We start from the raw sequence: 24933 nt of genomic DNA on the forward strand, positions 1-24933 counted from the left end.
GTCTTCGCGTTCTTAGTTCTGATTCATGGTGCGCATGCGCAAAAGCGCCGAGCCTACAAACCAAGCGAGGTGAGCTGTGGCCAGCGATGTGAATGGCAGCGGGAAGCAGTGCGCTTGTGTGCGTGTCTCTTTAAGAAACAGTCTCCTGTTGCATGAGGGTCTGGTGTTTTTCCACTCTCCGATATTACACGCGCTCCCCATATAAGACACGGAGGTGAAGGGAGGGCGTGAATATAATCTTTGTTGCCTCGTCAAACGCATGTCGCAGAAGAAATAACGAGAACGAGAGAAGTATTGAGCAATAAATCCAATTGACAGGTAAGTGACATCCCCGGTCCTTTAGGAAAATTAGGTCTGCTTACATTTTTTACTATGAGCGCATCCTTTTTGTGTAGACTTTACGTTTATAATCATTAAAACTATTTCCTTGTCCTTTTCTTTATAGAGATAAATTAATTGAGCTTGTCCGTCAATATAGATTTTCCAAGCATTAAGACCTGCGCTAGTTTTTAGGTACAGGGAATGAGGGAATTAGGTACATGGAATGGGGGATGATTCCCAGACATTTTCCCGGCACTTAGAGGTTTCTTTGAAGAGATTCTATTGATAGCCTTTTGTGGTCTTGTGATTATCTAGGTTGGTGCGCACACGTTTCTTATTCCCTTCACAGGGCCATCATTAGTTCTGATGTTTACAGACTTAGTTGTTAAAATGAAGCCAGACAATTTTATTTTGGTCACTGGACTTAATGAGGTTTGAAGGATGCGAAAGCTATTGTAGTCTATAGCTTCTTCAAAGTGGTCTGATAGCCGCTAGCTCCGAAAGCGTCATAGCTGCTGGTTATAATCGGAGAATGAAGTAGATTAATGGCCAGAATTTTGCATAGAGTGCGCGCGACTGGTGCGCGTAATCTGTGGCCTCTTATCTCCAGGTGTCTATTGCGGAAACGTTTAAAGATTGTTTTGAAAGTAGATGGAGCCGGCTTCCATATGGGGAGGCTCCGATGTAATACATCTTCCCGTACACATAATACACGTTAGTGTCACGCCTCTTTTTATTTTATTTGTCAATCCAGTGTAACCATTCGTTCACTGGTCTTTTGGAAACTGACAAGTGCAATGCTGTGGTTAAAATGATGTTACTTAAGGGACAGGAGAACCCGGTATATCCATACGAAGACGGCTTTGTCGACCTGTAATTTATCATGAAGGAGACGCTATCTGTTGAGGCGTGCCTAGCTTTTCTTGTGGTTGATGGACACCATCGTCGCACTGTTTCATTAACCGGGACAACATTTTAGAAATATCCAAGTTGAACATAATTCTATTTAGTTATATTTGTATAGGTATGAAGAATACTTAAAATCTGTTCACGCCATCTCCTTCCCCTCAGACGAAATGATGGGGAATTAGGGCAACCGACCGAGAGCATATTTCACGGTCATCGTTGTCTTTGGAGAAACGACGTTTGATTTTACCCCCGCAGGTGTCTGATAATATGATATTTGATAGAAGATGACCTTGCAAGGGAAACGGACTTCTCATAACTCGTTATAAAGTCCTTAAGTCATGTCCTGACGTGGGAAAAGCATACGGCCACAATCCTGAGACAAAACTGTTGGTCTATTATATATTTGTAGACAGACAGGTAAACAGTTGTTGTTCTGTTGTCACTTAAACCGGAAGATGAAAGCCAGTCATGTTTGTGATGTAGGCCTTATCATAAACATGCTGCAGTCCCCATGTCAAATAAACTCCATGTGTGTCAAGCCAGACTTAAATGAAAACTGTAGGTGTTAATCCAACAGTAAATGATAATTCAACACAAAGGTTTTGTTGTGTAAACAGGTGGTAAGAGAGAGAATGTGATATTTCCACTTCCTAATTTGTCTTACATGAGTTTTCTAACACAATATAAAGATCCACTGAAAGCATAAAACCATGTGTGTAGGTGCTGTCCGCTGTCACCTTACCTAACCCACAGGACTGAATCCCACATTCTCACCCACCAGTATCTCAACCCATTATTGCTCCTTTAGCCAGAAGTTAATATTCAGGCTGACATTGTTCTTTGGACGGGCAGAAAAAAAATTTAAATCCATAGCAGCCAAGCCATTTCCACTTGTGTTATGTAATCAAACCTAATAACCAGCTTAAAACCCAAGCTATTGCTGCAATAAAGCCTAAACACTTAACCAAGGTAGCCCTTGGTGCAATGATGGTGCAACCCTATTACTAATAGGCCTAGTAGTCTCCTAATAGCACTTTACAGCATTGTCTAATTCAAGGTCTAACCCACTCAAAGATTATTTTCCAGAATTTCAATGCACTTATTTACATTAAACAACCATTGTGTGCATAGACTGAGCATAAAACCAAATTACTCTGTTGTGCCTCAGCCTTTATATATTTAAGTTAAGCATTCTATATCTTAAATGAGAAAGAGGTAAAGCCAGTTACCCTTAAGTAGGTTGATGGGTTAATGTGAATTGAAGGCCTCACAGGAATTCTTTAATCCTGCTTGGAATTTTTATTTATTTGATTTTTTTTTTTTTTACATCATGCTGCAGGGAACATTTTACTTAAGGGACCCTATGTAGTTTCGCTGTATTCTGCTTCAGGGCCAGTATATTTTAGAGAAAGAAAATGGTAGCTATGTAAAGGACTTGACCATTATTTGGATAATATTTTCAGAACTCTTTCAGTGTGATTTAAATATCAAGACCCCCCCACACACACACAGACTAAAGATTGTTGGGTAGAGAACTAAGTGTGTGCATGTGCACTTTTCTAGTTAAGGAACATACTGGCATCCTGCGTTAGATTGACAGATTGTGAGATTCTCCGTTTGCATTTTCTTCATTTTATCTATCTTCATGTGAAAAAATTTGTGTTCATGAAAAGATGTGACAGTAACGTGTCTGAATGAATAGATATATACAGGGCACGAGAAACAACCTACATTTCGTGAGTGATTAAATTTTTTTTTTAAAGTTTGATTTTACTAACTTTTTTGCAACTGACATGTTTCTTAGCCACCTCTTAGCTGGCTACCTGGATTATGCCATCCTTCCCTTGAAGTTCTGTCCTGCTGAACAACTAGTCCTGATTCTGCTGAACTCCTCACAGAAACCTTGTGTGCTTTCTGCCTTGGATTAGCAGTTGCCTGCCCTCACAGTCCTTCACCCTCACCCTTACCCAGTTTAAACAGGTCCATTATGCCGAACCTCAGTCACCACCAGCTTCCCCATCCTGAGTAAGTCTCATCTTCCCTGCAATATTCCCTCTCTTGTCTTGTTGGTTGTGGGGTTGACACCTCTTACATATGTACATATGGCACAGCCACCTGGAGACTTTTCTGTGCACCTACTGATTTCTCTGATCCCGAGCACAGGGGTTTTATAAGGGTTGTTCCTTTGGGAATTTCTGTGGTTAATCACTAGACTTTGCAACGTCTTTCCCTTGGGCTCCCTGCTCTGGTTTGTACCGCTGTAGTTCTCTTTGTAGCTGACCTGACCTAACTCACCGTCATCCTGTTTACTCCTTGTCAGCCATAATCTTGCCCCCTGAGCACACATCTTGCCAAAAATGCAATAAACGTAATAATCTTTTGTAAACACCTACATGCTCTTGATGTATCATTAAATTGATTTTAAAAATTGTGATTTTTTTTTTAAAAGCTTGACTTTGCTGGTTTTGCTAACTGAGACTGTGCCCAATACTGTTGAAGTATCCTCCTCACAGCATTAGTACCCTATCGACCAATTCAACCCTTATAGCAACCTATAATGGTACCAGTGCTAATGTACTTAATGTTCAACTAGCAAATGCAAGTTAAATCATTTAGCACAAACTTACTAATTTTAAATGGGTCTCACCATCTTTTATTCATTACTGGTATTAACATCAGCTTTTTGGGGTCAAAGTATTTCCTTATTTCCTTAACAAGAAAGTTTTAACATTGCCTAATGGTGCTTATTATTATTATTATTATTATTATTATTATTATTATTATTCAGTATAATCTAAATGATCAAGTTCATATCAATTCAAATCTCTCTCTCTCTCTCTCTCTCTCTCTCTCTCTCTCTCTCTCTCTCTCTCTCTCCCTCCCTCCCCTTCCCAAGGTAGAGGGATTTACCTACAGGCCAATTCTGTGCCCACAAATCTAAAATCAATAAACCCCTCTCATCCTAGTAATATCATCCACTCTGTTGTTTCCCTGGGTAGCCCTTTGAGCTTGAGCTCTCTTGAGCAGATGGCTACTTATGCCAAGGCTATCCTACCCACTCTGTCAGCACGTATGCTTCTATGTCTCCTTTACCTCCCTGTTTATTAGAGGAAAGCCAAATGGAATCCAAATGGACTTATTCAGTAGCCTATGAGTGAGATGTATTAGAGCAAATTTAGCTCTACATTACATTTAAACCTCCAGGTTTTTGATGATGAGCATGATGCAGGTTAGTCCGGAAAACTGATGTTTAATTCTAGGCTTCTTTTCCCTCTCACTACCACCCACCTATCGTAATATTGTGCTAGAAAGCCACCATCCAAACATTGCTCCTGTTGACCCTAAACATTTCACACATGTCAGATAGACAGTTAAAGACCCAACATTGGATTGGTTGGATCTGGTTTTCCCAATTGGTTCTCATTATTTAAAAAATATATACACCAGATATGCTAACATGGCAATCTTTCAGTAAATTAATTACAATCTCTGTTGGTATTTTTGGATAATGTTCATTTACATTTACATTTACGACATTTAGCAGACACTCTTATCCAGAGCGACTTACAAACATGCTTTGTCGTTTACTCATAGAATTCAGTCTAGCTAGTAGAGACCAATATACCAATGATCTAGAATACTGTAGAGATACAGGGATCAATGCTGATGCCTAGAAGTACAAAATACATAAGCTCTATCTTAGACAATGATCTGTGCAATAAACAATACGTACTAGGGCTTGTTAGACAACAACAGTGTAATAAACAATACCCTATAATATGTACTAGTCAGTTGTTATAGGAGCAGTGTCAGTGGTCATTTAAGTATTCCACGAATAGATCATTTGCACTTTACATGAATTTACACTTTTTCATGCTATCCCCAGGCCTTGCCTTAACACCATAATCAGTTTTGTCTTGTGGGTTTTTTTGTTTGTTGTTTTTTTAACTCTATGTGCTGTGTTTACAAAACATCTGTGGTCACTCTCTTTCTCGGTCTGTGAAGAAAGACTCCCTGGATGTTAACACCTTAAACAAATAACTGTTTCAAGGATTCCAAAGTAACTTCAAAGTAATTCAGCTGGATTTAACAATGGAGGGTTTAGACAATCTCTCTAAATAGCACTGTCATTATCACAGCTTGACTATCTAACTTTAATAGAATTTTTACAAATTTCTAAAGCTTCCTGGCAAACAAGAAGTGCAATGGTGTTAATAATCATGTAAGGGTTCAGCTTGATTTGAATGGTTTTCCTATTGCTCATAGATATAACTTGACTCAGACCTCAGCCATTTTTCTAATTGGATACTGCGTCACAGTTCCTGAGGGTGAGCTTTGAATTGATAAACCATAAAAACCAGTCAAATGAACTAAAGATGGAACAAAACCAACCTTGACACAGCATACCGTTCTCTTCACTATACAGTATGTAGGATTCTTAGGCAAGGCTAACTGGGCAGCCCTACATTAATATTAATTACTGTTGGTCCATCATTTCACTACACCAAAAAGCCTCTCATAAATTGTGTTGTTTAAGTACAATCTCTAAGAAAGGATAAAGACGTTTTCCAAATGGGATGAAAAAGGAAGCATAAAACTTTTTTTAAGTAAACCATTTAGATATGGCTGCAATAATCATACAGTTGATGTTCTAGGAAAGGAAATTCATCTAATGAAGAGAATGATGAGATTTGGTGTTAAAGACATTAATTTATTGTAATATATTTCCAGTGCTCATTCATAAATACTCCCATCTAGATGCCAGTTTGGACAAAACCTTAACCACCATAGCAAACAAAATGAGGTCACGCCTCTCTGTCTTTTTAATATTGGCTCATAATTGCTAATTAAACACTAAGCTGTTAAGAACCCTGTTCCTATACAAGCTCTGGAACAACTAACTCCTGTCTGCTGTAAACATCCTCTGGGCCTCATCAAAACATTATGGTTCTTTCTTTGCCCTTGTAACCTCATCCCGCCTGCTCTCCAGTCACGCTCTGCTGGCCAGCTAGTTGAGCTTCAATCCGATTGCTGCAGCTTTGGTGAACAATCACTTCTTTCCATTCTTCAACTATGTCCCCTTGCCTAGTGGACTTTGGTGTCTTTCTGTTTTTCAGACTGCTTTTCAGTCATGTCTAAAATGCGTACCCCTCAGCCCGTGGTTTCTTCAATGGTGATATCTAATCTCTTCTCTGAAAGGCTTGTCTTCTTGGTTTGCTTATTACTTTTAGTTTATTTAGGCTGTAGATACGTCGGACATTTGACTATTTATCTCAGAAAAGCACTTTATCTTTCGTTTTTCTCTCTCTGCCTCCCCAGCATGGCGCAGAAGGAGAAGCTGCAGTGTCTGAAGGATTTCCATAAGGACACCCTGAAACCGTCTCCGGGGAAGAGCCCAGGCACGCGGCCAGAGGACGAGGCCGAGGGGAAACCTCCGCAGCGGGAGAAGTGGGCGAGCAAGCTGGACTTTCTGCTCTCTGTGGCTGGGGGCTTTGTGGGTTTGGGCAACGTCTGGCGTTTCCCATACCTCTGCTACAAGAACGGCGGAGGTCAGTGAGTTTTTCATTGTACAAATTTACTGAAACCTTGCATCAGTCACCATTTTGCATAATCTTCACTGGATACATTGCTGCAGCATCTTTAGGTGTCTTTTTCTCCTTTCTTGATTGTGAAAATTTAGAACAAAGGACAAAACACTTAGATTACATAAATGTCATTGTCTCACAATGACACGATTGTGGCCACTTACCTATTCTTCTTTATGTGGTATTCTGCAGTGTGTGAGTGTGTGAGCATGTTTTCTCAGTATACTCCTCTAGGATAATGGCAAAGGTGACTGTGTTTTGGAGCAGTGACACAGAACTTGCTTTATTTTCATAAATAAAACTTATGAGGTCAAATCTGATCCGAGCCTTGTGGTGTAAATATGATCTTTAAAATGTTAAATCTTTTCACCTCAGTGTCAAGGACTGTTTTAGTGACCAACTTGTGTGAATTACTTACTGTATCAACACCAGGATGTTCCTATGTAGCTACTACCTGGTGTTTAGCAGCAAAACCTGGAGTGACCTTGTCAAAGCAGATTTCTTTCATACATGGGGGTGACAGGAATGTTGACTATCAATTTTTTACATTTTTTAAATGTTTTATTTTTTAGGAACAATGCTCATCTTTCTTGTTGTTGTGTTACCAACCAAAGCCTCTCTCTTGCTCTCTCTCACTCTCTCTCTCTCTCTCTCTTTCTCTCTTTCTCTCTCTCACTCTCACTTTGTGTGTGTGTGTCGGTCTGTCTCTCTCAGGTGCATTTCTCATCCCCTATTTCATCTTCCTGTTTGGTGGAGGGCTTCCTGTGTTCTTTCTGGAGGTGGCACTGGGCCAGTTCACCTCTGAAGGAGGAATCACCTGCTGGGAGAAACTCTGTCCTATCTTCACTGGTAAGACATAAAGAGACTTACAACAATCCACCAGTCACCCAATTGAATGATTCATGAGATGTCTGATTAGGTATGATACAGCATTTATGATATACATCAGATGAAAAATATTACAGATCAGAAATTCTCCTGTTCAAGTAATAGCCATTCTGCAATCTGTTTGTCTGGCTAGCCGATCTCAAGAGTGACCTGCTCTTGCCTGAGCTTTCTATGCCTTCTTATTGGTCCAGTGGTTGCTAGGCAGTGGCTGGAGATGCTGTTCCCTATTTAGATTTGACTCTCTGTGCTGTGGATCAATTTTGTTACAACTTGTTTGATCACATACACACACCTATCAGCTGATGTGTCTGCTGAAGTATAATTTTATGTAGTTCATATTCCTGAACAGTTCAAACAAATTTAGAATTCTGTATACGCACATGCACAAGCAAGTTCATACACACACACACACACACACACACACACACACACACACACACACACACACACACGTTGACTAACATCCAAACTCTACTAGTCATCTCCACATTTAAACATGTTGGAATCTCTATTGCCATGGCAACAGCAGCCAGTGATGACTAAGATGCATTTGATGATGGGATCTCATCTGTTTGCAGAAAGAGAGAGGGAGAAAGAGAGAGAGAAAACAGAGTATCAAAAAGAAAATTATAGCGAGATTATTATGAAGAAGATTATTAATGGATCCAGCAATGAGGTGCAGCTGTGCTGGTGAGTAGAGATGGCAATATGCGTTGAAGCTGGAGAGTCTTTGTAAACATTTTCATTATCTCTTTGCTGTGAGTGTTTTCTTTACATGTGCAAATAAACACAGTAACACGCGTGTGTACATGCACACACAGATGGCTCCTATTGCTCTTTATAAATACATTCCCTACCTCTATACACACACACACACACACACACACACACACACCTCACAAATGTGCCATGTTTTTACTAACACACACTGTATGGAAAAAGGCATACGTGCATATGAGCAGGACTGTGGCCTTCTGCCACGGAGGGCCCCACTGAACCTCTTGAGCCCCCTATTTATATTCAGACAGACTGTATACCATCTCTTGCTTTCACTCTGTGTTCTGCACATTTAGAAGTTATATTTTCAAAACCGAACATACTGTTGCCCTCTTACCTCATGAATGTCACATAAGACTGGAGCAGCTGAACATCCTCACACACACACACACACACTTTATTGGCATGCTAGGCATCCCTTACAACCACATAGCCACACTCACTCCGATACTCCTATACTGTATGTGTCTGCATTTGGTGGATTACAGAGACAGCTGTCAAACTCTCACAGTGGCTCTGTCCAGGCAGAAGCTGATGCCATAATTGTACCTGGCCCACTGCCTTTTGGTTTGCTTCAACCTTAAAATAACGCTACAACAACGTGTAGAGGTCATGAGGGCAGCATGCCTGGAGCCTAACAGGTGACCCACCCTTGGTCTGGAAATAAGAGGTGCAGCTGTGGTGCAGATATTAATGGCTCCAGTGCCTGCTAGGGGAATTCCACCCAACTTTGCTTTGGTTTCCAAAGAACACCACACATTGCTTGGTGTGCTGTAGCCATAAACATTTTTTTCTCTGCTGAAATGCAGGCATTCCACAACAAATGGCAACATTATTTTTCCAACAGGCATTCTTCAAGAAACACCAACATTCTCTAGAAAAACAGCAACATTCGCAAATATCAACAATGAAATGGTTTGGATTTACAGTGGGAAGAATGTTTAAAGTGCGTACAATTTAGAAGCTAAATGAACTAGTGTGAATGATGGAGAACATTTAGTAATGATCTCTCACAGCTACAGCACATCAACGTTTGGTTTGGATAATGCTTTCGTTTGGGAAATATTTGGGTTATATGCTCTGATCTTTAAAGCAAGGACACAAATCCAAACTTCTAGATGGCATAAATGTTGAATGTGCTTGGGGACCTGACGCATGTTAACTAAGTGATCTGTCATTCATTATATAGGTAGCAAGTCCTATAAAGCTGAGAAAAGCAGCTCACTTAGAAGCCTCTAATGTGGCGGTGTACAGTTTTATTCATAAGCCTGTTTGACTACAGGCTTTCGTTCCAAATAGGCAGAAGTACAACCATTACACGTAATCCGTTGTTTGAAGACCAAGGTGAACTGATCAAACAAGTAGGATCAGGTGGGGTCCTACTGGGGTGCAGCGAAGAACTGCAGCCACACAAAGGGCCCTTTGTGGAGAGGACTGCCCACCCCTGCGGCAGGAGGTTTCCCAGGGATGTCGGGAGCTGGAAGAGAGAGAAAATATGAGCTGGTTGGATATCACCATGTACAACCACTGCATTAAGTAACAAACTCGTGGGCAGTGCCTGCAGCTTTTAGAGCAGTGAGTGCATCCCAAGGCCTGTTTTATGATGGGTAGTGCTTGAGATGCTTCATCCTGTAGCATGGATCACTTTGTTAAGAATGTTTTATTAGCCCAGCATTCATTCAGAACTGTTATATCAGATGCTGTAATGTGCTTGTTCCAGTGTCAGCAGAAGCCACTTAGCATGACATTTACTCTATTTTTTTTTATCTTGTGTATTTGTTGAACTTATATGGCAGTCAACACTACTTGATGCACCAAATGAGGTTAGAATATTTAAAATGCTTTGTGTTCTCAGCATTAAAAACTAGAGCACCAAGACCTACTTTTTGAGAGCTAGCTCCCTGTTTCCTATTCCAGCCCTCAGAGACCTCCAACCAGTCAGCCAGTCTACTTTTTTATCTTTTCTCAGAGTTCAACTGTAGCAGGTAATCAGCGTTCTTGATTGCTGGATCAGGTGTGTGGGGCATGTGGGACAGAGCAAACATATGGCCTGTTTGTGCTGGGGTTCAGTGAGGACAGGGCTGGAAAGCTGTGATCTGGCTGCAGTCCTGTTTAGCTGATCTTGGAGATCTTATTATTGGGATCAGCAGTAGTATTCCTGAGACCTGAGACCTGGAACTCTACAGAATCTCCAAGAGCAGGGCACCCCATCACAAAATATTAAAAACACTATACTGTGTTTTTCTCTCTCTCTCTCTCTCTCTCTCTCTCTCTCTCTCTCTCTCTCTCTCTCTCTCTCTGTGTGTGTGTGTGTGTGTTTGCCAGGAATCGGCTATGCGTCCATTGTGATTGTGTCCTTGCTAAATATCTACTACATTGTGATCCTGGCATGGGGGCTCTACTACCTGCTGCAGTGTTTCCAGAGGGAGCTGCCATGGGCACGCTGTCAGCATGGCTGGAACACACCCCACTGTGTGGAGGACATTGCACGCAAGAACAGAACCCTGTGGCTCTCTGCCAACGCCACCAACTTCACCTCACCCGTTACCGAGTTTTGGGAGTGAGTGTGCGCAAAACGCCACACGCAGGCAGCATGCACAAGCATTCAGTTTTCCAGTGTATGAGTAATCTGAGTTGTGAATATTTTCATTATAGTTTTTATTCACATCCTTCATAAGTCCTGTCCTCTCTCTCATCCTCTCTCACAATCTCCATCCATACTTTCTCTCTTTCTCTCCCACCCACTCTGCTGACCCTCCTCTGCTGTTCTCCTCAGGCGTAACGTCCTGAGTCTGTCCTCAGGCATTGACGAGGTGGGCGAGTTGAAGTGGGAGCTGGCCCTCTGCCTGCTCGCCGTCTGGGTGATCTGTTTCTTCTGCATCTGGAAAGGAGTGAAATCCACCGGCAAAGTGAGACACTGGGCGAGAGGGAGGGAGGGAGGAAGGTATGGTGGGATGTCGATGCACAAATGCTAAAGGGATATTATACATAAGAATGAGAGTGCATGAATGAGTGTGTACATATGTTTTATGTATTGTTATTTGTTTTAATTATACCAAATATTCTAAATGAATGCATTCAGGAAATAGAATATAGAAAATATTTGAAAAGGGTGTGTGTATCTCAACCACACAAAATCATTGTAAGAATGACTTAATTCTTTATTATATCAGTATTTCATAATGCTCTCTCCCTGTTTATGTCTCTTTCCTTTCTGTCTGTCTTTTGGAAAATTGCTCCATTCCTCCATATGGTGCTTCTCTCTCTCTCTCTCTCTCTCTCTCTCTCTCTCTGTAGGTGGTGTATTTCACAGCTACCTTTCCATTTCTCATGCTCATTGTATTGTTGGTGCGTGGGGTCACCCTGCCTGGTGCTGCTGAGGGCATCAAGTTCTACCTGTACCCTGATCTGAGCCGTCTCCAGGACCCCGAGGTATGCACTGGCTTGCGTGGGTGTGTATTCAAAGTGTCTGTGTATAGGTATGAATGCAAAAGCGCTGTTTAATCGTTTGGTTGGGAAGGCTTCTGTACTCTTAAAGGTATTATCTAAGACAGATTTTAAGTTGTAAAAGGACAATCTTAAGTATATCGTAAAGGTAAGTAACTAATATCGCTCTCTCTCGCTCTTTCTGCAGGTGTGGATTGATGCAGGAACTCAGATCTTCTTCTCTTATGCTATTTGTCTTGGTGCAATGACTTCACTGGGGAGCTACAATAAGTACAAATATAACTGCTACAGGTACAGCTGTGTGTGTGTGTGTAAGAGAGATAACAAGGCTAGTCAGTTTAAGGCCTAACTGAAACTGCACAGCCTTGCGTGCATTTATCATATAGAAAATATGCTTTTCAAAAATGATTAAAGAAAGAAAGATGAGCATAATGCAAAATATTTCTGTTTAGTACAACACCTAACATGCATGTTTGTGTGCGTGCGCGTGTGTGTGTGCTTGTGTATAGGGACTGCTTGCTGCTGGGAGGCCTAAACAGTGGGACCAGCTTCGTGTCTGGCTTTGCCATCTTCTCTGTGTTGGGGTTCATGGCACAGGAGCAAGGTGTGGCCATTGCTGACGTAGCTGAGTCAGGTAGGCTTAGGGGTCCAAGTTCAACAGCACTCGTGCAGCGGTGCCCCCAGTAATGGGGAAACACTGGAAGATGTCTTTAGACCTTTAGAGTTACACATACCACTTCCATTATTAAAACTCACTGGCCACTTTATTATATTAAATTTATTTTATAATATATACTATTACAGGTACTATTTTGGTGTCATTCTCAGAACATCACTGCTAGTGGCATTGTAGTGAGAGTTGCAGTAGCATGAGTGTGTCCAGCACAGCAGTGTTGCTACTGTGGTCTGCTACTGAAAGATATCCAGCCAAAGGTAGTTTTGAATTGTGACCAGCCGTGTATGGCAACTGTAACTACACACCTACGAAGGTTTTTTTGTGTTGGGTTTTTTTTTTAAATTAAAGTGGTGAGTGTGTTTGTATGCGACGTTTTTAGGCTCGAGTGCAGTGTTTGTGGGTGTGTAATTGAGGGCGTTTCACCAGGTCCTGGACTAGCCTTCATCGCATACCCAAAGGCTGTCACTATGATGCCGCTGCCCACTTTTTGGGCTGTACTTTTCTTCATCATGCTTCTGCTGCTGGGCCTAGACAGTCAGGTTGGTCCCCACGATAACACATGCACGCGCACACACACAAACACACACGCCGTACATGGCTGTCATTAATCTATATAATTCATATTGTACTATGCCTCAAATAAGCAAGTGTGGAACCTCCCAGACAGGCCTGTTGTGATTATTACATAATCAGATGATTGTGATTATTTTAGCCACTGATTGCGATTATTTTCCATAGTAATTTGATTTCAAGCACATCAGACAGAATATGAATTTGGTGCTTGTCTCTGCAGCAAATGTGCTTAGACAAAACTGACAACACACAACAAGGTCACCTGCTTCTTTATTCCAGCATGCATAAAGGAAATTAATAAAATGCACTTTTCTGTGACCAGTACACAGCAGTAAAGCTCAGTGTTTGGTGTCTGCCATTTGCTTCAGTTTTCCACTTGAACATTGAGGTTAATGTAGCTAAGTAACGAAAGAGCATGCAATTGATTTAACGTTATTCAAACAGCAAGCCCAAATGGTCATATAATTTTGAACAGTGTTTAAAACCTGAAGTATTAAGTCATCTCAAATCGCTAGCTTACGTGGTTTCTAAACCTGTATATGTATAAAAATGGACAAAATGCAGACAAAATCCATGCTTCAGACAGTTGCTGACTGTTATGCAGAGTCTAAATAAGAAATTCAAGAGTCGTTTCCATGCATATAGATAAACCATATTTTCATTACTTTCATTACTACACGTTAGATTACAGGTTGTTTAAAATATATGCAGTAGAAGTAAAGCTTTGCTGTAAAGCATGTGATGAAACCATGGGTGAAACTTTGCTTTGAATGCTGGGCACAAGAATGCAGACCCAGAGTTGCGTACAATTCAGCATCCCCTCAAATTGACGCTTGCTCTTCAGTGTTCAGCAGTAGTCTGCCACTTTCCTTGGTACCATTTTTTCAAAAACTTAAAAGCATCCCCAGAAAAATTATTCTTATGGATAAAACTGTTCTGCTTCTGAACATGTGCAAAAACAACATCCTTTGCCAGCAACACAATCATTTTAATGAGCAGATGTTTTAGCCATAGTATGCTTATTTTGATTTTCAGTTTATTTTGATCATGTAGTTCATTTTGCAATTATTTAAGTATACAAATAATTGTGTAGGCATACTATAATAGTGAAATTACAAATAATGATTTAACTGTCATTTTAATTACTTGTATGACAATTAATTAATTGTCAGCTACAGATTCCTGATCCTGACAGGCTTACTCCCAGGCCCCTGCTGTACATACTTTCATGTTGTTGGTGATGGTATATAAGCTGTCCTGTGTAAATGAACTGGCTGAAAGAAACCGTGTGTGTGATAATTATACCTCTGGCATGCATTGGCATGCATGATATGAAATATCATTCCCTACTCAGGTCATAAGTCTGCACATAGACATCGCCACGTTATATTTAGGGCTGTCTTCAGTTAATCATACCACACATAACTTGTTGAAAAGCGGAGCGTGGGGCAGGTCGGATTTCACTGTGATTCACAGTTTGCATAGTCGTAAGCACACACACCACACACACACAGACACGCATACACACACAGACACACAAGTGCACACACAGATACATCCGCTTGCACATATGCGCGTGCACACACACACACACACACACACAGAAAATATTGCATCACTATTTTCAGGACTAAAAATTAACATGGTCTTACAGTTGAACCATAACTTCAGCTAAAAATAAATGTTTGAACCCATATGGGTACTTTAACAAGGAAGGAATTCATGCACATTTGTCCTGATAAACAGCAATAAAACCTCACAAGTTGGAACTCACAATACTTGTGAGGTTATTTGATCCTTAGCTAAATGAGTAGTGGGTTAGATTTCATTGCAGTTTTAACCTTTCTCACACCTTCCACTTAATGGACACACAGAGGATGGATACAGATAGAAACACACTGGGTGGATTAAGTAAAGACAGCTGTGCACATGTCATTCTATGAGGTAGTTTTACCCACAAACAATTGTTAGAACTGTTACACATGCATCCTCATTTACACCATGCATAAACACACACACGCACACTCTCTCTCTCTCTCTCAATAATAAAAAATTTTATTAATATAGCGCATTTCACAAACCCAAGTTTGCTTTACAATGCAATGCATAAAGCTGTCAGCATAAAGTGAAATTCATTTCATATGGGCATTTTCACTGATTTAATTATAACTGTGCAGAAACATATAGAATTTAGAAGCTGTAAATTAGTGGGGTGTGTGCATGTTTCTACAGTTTGTAGAAGTGGAGGGTCAGATCACCTCGCTGGTGGACCTGTACCCATCCCTCCTAAGGAAGGGATACCGGAGAGAGATCTTCATCGCTGCCATCTGTGTCATCAGCTACCTGGTGGGACTCACCATGGTCACTCAAGTAAGGAATGTTTGTATTTGTGGTCTAAATCACAGGTGTTAAACTGCAAGCATGGTGGGTCACTGCACTGCGTAACGTCAGGGGCATCACTAAAATATAGACTTCTCTTGGTCTCCAAGCATGGAGTTTTACACCTGTGCCTGGAAATCTGTGAATCATCTACGTATCATAGTACGGAAATTGTATATAATACTCCATGTAATTGTAGTACAGTAGTAATGTGTAATACTGTATATTATGGTAGTATAATAGTGGTATATAATATGGTATATAGTAGTGGTATATAACACTATGGGTAGTGTAGTAGTGTTGTTGTTTATTTTCTCTCACTCGCTCTCTCCTTCTCTCACTTTCTCTGTTTCCAGGGTGGCATGTATGTATTCCAGTTGTTTGATTACTATGCAGCCAGCGGTGTGTGCCTTCTCTGGGTTGCATTCTTTGAATGTGTGGCAGTAGCCTGGGTCTATGGTGAGTCTACATACACATATGCAGGACCTTAGCAATCAGCAGAGTGTGTACTTCTCTGATAAAGGAGTCAAAGCACAATCTGTCCTACTTGTATGTGTGAGTGACATATACGAACCTGTTAGTCATCTTTATAATGTTATCAGAGCAACGCACATACATGCACACAAAACAGACGCGCGCACACCCACATCAGTCATTGAGCCTGACAGTAAATTTGAATGTGACCTTCTCATAGAAGAACTACAAAACTGACACCAATGACCTACAAACACACGCACACTTGCCCACAGACCCCCCCACACACACACACACAAATCACCCATACACACTTACACTTACAGAAGCTGTGGTATTCTCGGAAACACAACGGTCAGTGGTGCGGTTTAGAAACGGCCGCTGTTTGCTGTATAAACGGTTCACCCATGTGGGCTTCCTCCTCAAGCCCCTTCACTCCACCCGTCATCCTCTGGCTCCTTCTTCCTGTTGCTCTTTCTTTCCCCCCCTCTCCCTTTGCTTTTCTCTGTGCTGTCTTGACCAGGTATGCCTAGTCCCAGACCTGCAGGGAAAGAGTCCGTTACATTTTGGTGATTTCCAGGCTCCAATAATGATACATTTCATCTATATAGCACAGTTTTCCTACTCGAGGTTGCTTTACAACAACAGTACAGGGGAGAGGGGGTGAGGAAAGAAGAAAAGGTGATTTAAAATATGCTTTAAGTTCAGTTTTAATGGAGGAACGTGAAGAGCAGAGACAGAGAGAATATGGGCCCAGAACCAGTCACTGAACGATCTGGCCCCTGCAGTCTAAATTTAGGAATGGAGAGGAGACCAGCATCAGAGGACTTAAGTGTATGGCAGGGCAGTATGGGTGTAAACGTTCAGCTACATAATTTGGTGCAAGACCATGCAAAGATTTGTATGTGAGCAGGAGGAGTTAATAAACTGAATTCACTGTGGAACAGGTAGCCAGTGTAACTTATGCAGAATTGGAGTGAGGTGGGCTGGTTTTCTAGCATGTAAGAGAAATCTGACAGCTGAATTTTGGACATACTCCTGTGAGGAGAGAGTTGCAGTAATCAAAGCAGGACGTGATGAAAGCGTGAACCAATTTCATGCAGGACGTTATGCATGAACCAGTTTCAGCATCTTATCTGGTGAGCATTGTCCTAAGTCTAGCAAGACCATTGAAGACAGAAGAAATGTAGAGTGAACAGACATTATTTAGGGCTGTCATATAAGTACGTTTGTGGTCTGAGTAAGCTACTGAATGCCCGATAAGGCCAGTTTTCTTGTAAAGGTGCTCAAGGAAAACCTTTAGTTTTCGTAGCACACAGCTCAGGGGTAAACCATGGGGAGGTTGTGATATTATTAAAAGAAATGGACATATACAACTGGCCAGAGTGAGAAGTTCACTGAGTTCTGACAAAAAGTTTTGGGTGGTCGATAAATCAGCAGAAACATGGTGTGGAATCGTTTTTAGTGCCAAATATTCAAATGACGTTACATCATAAAATTGACAGAGACTAATATTAAAAGTATTATTATAAACAACAGCTAGACCACCCACCTTTTCGTTAAGGCCTGGGCTTAGCCATATAATTATAGCCATTGGGTGCCATTAGAGTAAGATGGAAGTAGTCCCCAGGTTGCTGCCAAGTCTCTGCGAGGGGAAAAAAACATGATAAAATTGTTCTGAACAATGATGAAGGACAAGGACGAAGAACATCAAAGTTCATTGGCCAGATGCAGGAGTGAGGGGGGTGGGGGAATTCGCTGGTGCCATCCATTTGTACTAATGACTGGGATAGCAGAGTCAGATGAGTAAGCTGAGGTCTGGATATATTGTAGACAGTGAGCAATGCCAACTGTCCAGCATAGCATATAAGTAGCAGAATCCAGGCAAGAGGGAACGCAGACTGCAGAGTTGTGCTGACATGTAGCAAAACACCATTTCCCAGTAGTGGTAGACAGATAAACCAGCCACAAATACTCCAAAGCAAACAAGGGGAAAAGAAAGTAGTACACATCTAGAAGACACCATGTCAACTCTTTATTAGAACAAAACTTACTCACTGTGCTACATTAGCCGGCTATACCAAACAATCAGCAAAAGAACAGTAAGGATGCACAGAGCAACTATACATATCGACAACTTAACAGTGATTGATGACTCACCCAACAAAGGAGAAGCCAAACTGCAGGTTAGTGGGAAGAAAGCTCGCAACAAGAAGGGAGGTTAAGTCAAAAGCACACGCATGCAAAGCAGCCAACAGAGACACTTGAGACAAGACTCACAGAAATATACTGAAGAGCAGAAAACTTTAAAAATAGTCCTGTAATAAGTAAAAGAAAATGGAAAAACTAAAAAAAAAAAAAAAAAAAAAGTAGTTCAGAGAAAAGCAAGAGAAAACAAACACAAATATTAACCAAAATATGATCTGGAAAGACGCAGCAGCAACAAACATGCCAAGCATACTCTCTGGAATTGAATCTCCAAACTCACCTCATTCAACTTCTCAGTTAAATACATAGCTACTGACCCTTATAATTAGGTTAGCTGAATGAGGTATGATTGATGAGGGTTGAACTCTGGATTTCCAGGCGTGGGCATCCCTAGCCTAGACTGTAGACTGTGCAATAGTCTCTCTCTCTCTCTCTCTCTCTCTCTCTCTCTCTCTCTCTCTCTCTCTCTCTCTCTCTCTCTCTCTCTCTCTCTCTCTCTCTCTCTCTTTCTCTCTCTCTCTCTCTCTCTCATCAGTGTACTTGTGCCAAGTAGAGTAGTACTGAGTATTTTGAGTATTTTATTAGTGAGCCACAAAGCAGTCCTATATAATCATGGTTTTCCTGCTTTTGTAGGATCAGCTCAATGATATTTTTGTAATCCTCTTTAGAAGTATTTTAGAACTGACAATTCTTATTATAATGTGTGCTATTACTGGTAAAATTTTGGATTCAATATTTGAATCCCATGGAGCTTGAGAATAATAAGAATACATAATGTGTGATCACAGGCGCTGATAATTTCTATGATGCTATTGAGGACATGATCGGCTACAGACCAAATGGTTGGATGAAATGGAGCTGGATGCTGATTACACCTGTATTGTGTGTGGTAAGTGTGTGTTCTGGTAGATGGTCTGTAGGTTGCATTTTAAACTGTTATAATGTAGTTTGGGACTTGGGGTTGATTCTTTTCCCATAATCCCTTTCTGTATCCCATTTTAGGGCTGTTTTGTCTTCTCATTGGTGAAATACAAGCCCCTCACTTATAACAAGGTATATGAGTATCCTGATTGGTCAATTGGAGTGGGTTGGTCTCTGGCACTGGCTTCCATGATCTGCATCCCCATGGTGGTCGTTGTCAAAATTATCCAATCAGACGGCTCACTGATAGAGGTAATTGTCAACATTTGGACATTTATGCAGCATTTATTCAACCCTTGTGCAAGTATGAATGAAACATGCCTAACCTTATAAAGCAGAGAACCTATTTTTCCTTCTTCCCCTTAGTTTTCTCTGCTGGCCTGAAGCACCAAATGTGTCCTTGCACAAATCTTAAAGTGTCTTTGTCTTTACAGACAATAGTACTGTAAATTTAAAAGTACTTTTTTTTCCAGAATTTAAGAGCAGACTTTTCATATGCTATTAGAATATTTATTTACTTTTTGTAGTGAGTATAGTATTGGATAGGCTAAAAATGCTCATATGTTAATCAGCATAACCTTTGGCACCAGCCAGATATGGCCTGTATCACTGCAGTTGTGTTTGTGGCAAACCAAAATGTTTGACTGGGTTCATATTTGCTGCTTGCAGCACACAGCACGCCAGCGGTTTCTACCTAGAAAGAGTACAAACTTAAGTATTCTTGCTATATCATAAAACCCAGGCCAACAATCAAAATAGAAAATAGCTAACTGAGGTTGTATTTTTTACTCGACACCCTTAATACAAACCTCAACAAAGGTCTAGACTAGAGTTAACTTTTTCTTATTTTTTTTTACTATTTATCAGTATTTGAACTTTTCGAAGGAAAACTGACAAAACCCCTTAGAATGAAGCTGTATTCATAGAGGAGAATAAACCAAGCCCCAAATGTAACCCTTCAAACAATATTAAAATATTAGAGTTTTAAATAATTCCAAATGCGTATACCCAGTTTTATGTAGCATGTCTGTTCAGCCACTGCTTACGGGCAGTGCTGATGTATTATCATCTGTGTTTCGCCCTGTGTAGCGGATCAAGGCTGTGGCAGCCCCAGTAAAGGGAGGGGCCAGCTCTCGGCCTAAAGAGTACAGCCTGAAAAACAGCGAACTGCTCCACCCACTTGACCCCAATGGCACCTTCTCCCTCACCAAACCAACTCACACCATCGTAGAAACTACAATGTGAGACTCTCTGTGAGAGGTTCCCACCCCTTCATGCCTTTCACGCCCCACCTCCCTTCCTCTGTCCTCCCTCCACTTTAGCTACAATGCCCCATCCTTTCTCTGCACTAGTAGATCCTAGTTGTAAAGGACGTATAAAAAAAACTTATTAACATCTTTCATTCTTGCTGTTTAGGACTTTTATTATCACTATTATTGTGGTTTGATTATTACTGTTATTAGGATATTTTATCACTGTAATCATTGATATTACTAATATTTGTTCAATCTGAAGTAATTTTTGCCATCAGAGATGCCTTGTCTGCACAAGCAAAAAGAGAGAGAGAGAGAGAGAGAGAGAGAGAGACAGACAGAGAGAGACAGACAGGTGTCATTTAGAAGCACTTGAAGCTGAGCCTTGTTTTAAAAAAAAATAACAAAAACAGCAGTGAACTAAATGTGTGACTTTTTAAAGTAGTTTCAAATAAGCAGGTGTGTAAGTGACTGTGATGGTACCCTTGTCGTACAATGAGCTTTCCTGTACATTGTTAATTCGTTCTGAATCTGAATGTACCTCCGCTTTGGGCGGACGCTGTGCACTGCTTTCACACGCACACGATATACCCACATACACACAGACACAATTGTACACGATATACACACATATATAAATATCACATGCACACACATACAAACAGCGATATACACAATGCTAAGAGAGAGACAAGTCAGTGTGCACTCATTTTCTCAGTACTGTGCCCTTTTTAAACTCTACTGATCAATGCCAGATGAGATGTGCGCGCACACACACACACACACACACACACATATACAGTACATATATAGCCATTGAGTTATTCTAATGATGTAGGCAGCTGCGCTTTTATATGCTATGTATTATTAGCATCTCTTCTCATTGAAAGAGAAGAGGTTAAATCTTTTTTTATTTAAAAAATAAGACATGATTGCCTGACCATCATACTGCCAAGGGTATGTTAGTGCAGAGTCCATCTATACATCCATTATTCCAGAGGTTCTCAGTCCAGTTCTTGGGAATGCCCAGCCAGTCCAGGTTTTTGATCTGTCCAGATCCTCATACACATGAACCAGATAATCAAAGGCTGTAGACCTCTTGATTGCCTAGCTAAGGTATGATGTGAGCTGGAACAGACTAAAGACATTGATCAGGGACTGGACTGAAAACCTATTTTTCACTCATGCTGAGCAGTTTTAATGTGATTTCTGCATGATAAGTCACTATTTTTCTTTCATCCACTTCCAGTCCTGAACCTTACCCTCAACTGTGACAAACCTTTGATTACCCATAATCCCTTACTCTATATATTCGGTATTCTTAGACCCTGGTATTATCATAAGGATTACTTAATTGGAGACAACAAAGCACATTTGTAAGTCACTCTGGTTCTGCTAATGTGACTGCCAAAACTGTTAAATATAAATCCTTGTCTCTTTTCCATCATATCATGCTACATATCAATATTAGCATTCAAGCCCTAATAGTAAATTATCTTTACCTAGTGATCTGCATCATAAACTAACCATCACATGTACTACCTTCACTTAGCTGTGGCCTAGTCTTACAGAGGGTACTGTATCCACTTTCAAACAAGAATTTGCTCATTAGTATTTTAATTTGTCTCAAATCACACTTCTTTTTAAATGAACCATTTTGTACTGTAAGTGACGTGAGCTGTCAACAATTTGCCTATACGTTTCTGAAAGCATTCAGAAGTTTATATCTAAATGTTGGTTAGCATCAGCCTAAATGCAATTTGCCGTGTGCAATATTTGTAAACAAGTGGCTTTGTCCATTTTTTTTATTATAATTTCAGCTTAAGATGTAATAACACACAACAGTGATATTCCAAAAGACAAACTTTCCATACACTGATAAAATGTATGGTAACTGAATTTGATTTAAGAAACCAGAAAATCTTGTGTAACCAAAGTAGTTTTGTTACAAACTCAGTCCTTTTGAGATGCATATTGCATCATTTAGATCCAAAATAAAAAATGTTTTCCTCTTGGTACAAGCCTCAGAGTGGACTTTTTAAGAGAATGCATTACATTACAACAGAAAAACATACTGTTAAAAGAACAGTATTTATATTGTGTTGGCACCTATTATCAACTTGGCATATGATATCAATGTAGTGTACTGGATAGCTAACTGCTTCTGTTTTCTGAAAGTAACTGGCTATATCTCAGATGCTTTTATTTTGTATAATTGGAAGACCAGAGGTAAAGAACATTGATTATAACATCTAGCATTATGTTTTATCTAGTATTTCAATAGTGCATTATTGTAGTGTCCTTGTGCAAGACTCGTAAGACATCATTTTTGCTTGTGAACACATTAAGTTCACAAGATGTTTTGTGTAAATGATAATAGTTTTGAGATATTGCAGTCCCTTACAGTCTCCATTTGTCAGTGGTGGGTGGGATTATTAGTACGGGAACAAGGGACGAGTGCACACAAGCATCTGATTATCCAGCCACGCCCTCTGCTTGCCCCTCCCACTTTCATGTACACTAGGCTCCTCCCCTGAGTGCTATGATTGTATATTCATTCCATGAATTAATGCTCTTTCTACACATAAACTAACTGCCAAAAACAAGAAAGGCACATACTCCAGAAAGGTTCCCAAGTATAATAGAACTGATCCATAATTTAGTGTAATGGACATGTTAGATAATCTAATGGAAAATATTTATCAAGTTGTGACAACTCTTGACAGATTGAGCATTATTGTGCACTGTAACTAAATATTCTTTACATTAAGTAATTAGTTTAATTAATTGGATCTTACTATAATTGCTGCTATAAATGTGTCTATTTGCAGATCCTAAAATGAAAGGGACTGGATCATGTTCAACTTTAAAACCTGCTTTTTGAGTTTCTTTAAGGATTTTGAACCAGTATTTTGGAATTTTGTGACAAGGCCATAGACTTGCTTTGACTACTTCTAATTAATTGTACATTTATTTTAATTATTTTGCATTATTTTTACTTTTTAAGCACCAAGGATTCAGGTAAATGAACACTTAATTAATGCCGTGTGATATTTGACCCCCATGAGTAGGTAATTGCAGCATTACCAAGCAAAGGTGGGACCTTTATCTGATGCAAATAAATGAGCTAAATTAGTCATTCAAGCCACTTAGTACCTCATGAGAGATACAACTAGGACTGTATAAATCAGAATAATCTGGGAAGGATACTCATCTTGAGAAGAGAAATTCAGTCAAACTAAAAAATTGTGTTCCAGTGCTCAAGATCTCTTCTGAAAGTATAAAAGATAGGATATTTGTTGCTTACAGTTGACAGAGACAGAGGGATATGAAATATGACTTTTTAAACACACAAATCCAGCATTTAAAAAGAAGGGACACACACACACACACACACACACATAAACACAAGGCCAATACTTTGAACAAACAAGTTTAAGTCAACATTAAGCAGTAATGTCAGCCTATATGAGACACAATCCTCAGGGGGCTTAAGGTTTAAGAATTAACAAGATGTTCACTCATTAAGAAGAGTGGAAGTACATCATTTTAAAACATATTATACACTGAGTCCGTTAGTATCTCTTGGATCTCCTCATGAAACTCAGGACGAAGTTCATCAGGTCCTAAGGCTTTTCCAAATTGCTGCTGCATAACCTCTCTCTCTAGAGAAGTTGTGAGAGTTATTTTATGCTAATGGGAAATATTGGACAGAGAAAAAAATCCATTAAACCATAGAGTGTAGGGTCCGATATATATTGATTGAGAGTATGCTTTTGGAAGATGAGTTAATTTGTTTGACTGTAGTATTACCACGAACCCTTTCCTCATAAGATTGTCCAGATGTATATTTAATTACCAGGGAAATGAAACTTGGGTTTCTAAAGAATGACTTTGTGACCTTTGTTTCTTTCTCATTAGGAAGGCTTGAATATGTGAGTAACTTAAGTGGAGAATATTTGATGTAGACAGAATTTCTCTCAATTTGTGACACAGGCTAGATTATGTTTCAGTACATTAATTACTATAGCTTTATACATATACAGTGCATACATAAATCTTTCTGACCCTTTCAAGTTTTCTACATTTTGATGGGTCAGACTCATCTTGAAATAGATTCGAGATTTTTTTCTCTTCAATCTACCCACAATACTCCACAACAACAAAGCAAAAATTTTTTTTTTGGAATTATTTTGTACATTTGTTTAAATCACATTTGCCTTAGTATTTATACCCTTTGTTATGACACACAGTTGAACTGGTGCCTCCTACTACCAGTGGACCTGCAAATGCTACAACTTCACTGGAGAACACCTGTGCATAACTAGATTGATCAGACATAAACAGGAAAGGCACATGCCTGTATAAAGTCTCACAGTTGATGGTGTATCTCAGACTGAAAACTAAGCCATGGTGGTGAGGAATTGTCTGTAGACCTTCAAAATATGATTGTGCACAAATCTGGAGAATAAAACAAACATTCTGAAAGTGCCCCAGACCACAGTAGTCCCCATCAAACTCA

The 24933-nt window shown here is 40.0% G+C and overlaps 1 protein-coding gene across 3 annotated transcripts; it reads left to right on the top strand.

The window, feature by feature from the left end:
* Positions 1–169: 169 nt before the first annotated feature.
* Positions 170–22426, top strand: slc6a6a (solute carrier family 6 member 6a). 3 transcript variants are annotated; one of them, XM_081707683.1, is made up of 15 exons: positions 187–318; positions 3035–3255; positions 6550–6779; positions 7530–7664; positions 10806–11040; positions 11257–11389; positions 11778–11912; positions 12115–12218; positions 12437–12561; positions 13030–13142; positions 15409–15546; positions 15912–16014; positions 19026–19126; positions 19240–19410; positions 20248–22426. In XM_081707683.1, the coding sequence occupies exons 2-15, from the start codon at positions 3218–3220 to the stop codon at positions 20401–20403; spliced, it is 1917 nt and encodes a 638-aa protein (XP_081563809.1). In that variant the 5' UTR covers positions 187–318; positions 3035–3217; the 3' UTR covers positions 20404–22426. The 3 variants fall into 3 exon arrangements, with proteins under 3 accessions (XP_026863405.1, XP_081563809.1, XP_026863404.1); XM_027007603.3 differs by having other exon boundaries at positions 188–318; positions 3202–3255; XM_027007604.3 differs by lacking the exon at positions 3035–3255 and having other exon boundaries at positions 170–318.
* Positions 22427–24933: the final 2507 nt, after the last annotated feature.

The sequence above is a fragment of the Electrophorus electricus genome, chromosome 25 (genome assembly GCF_041902795.1).
Source record: "Electrophorus electricus isolate QZ-2024a chromosome 25, ASM4190279v1, whole genome shotgun sequence".
Classification (NCBI taxonomy): domain Eukaryota; kingdom Metazoa; phylum Chordata; class Actinopteri; order Gymnotiformes; family Gymnotidae; genus Electrophorus; species Electrophorus electricus.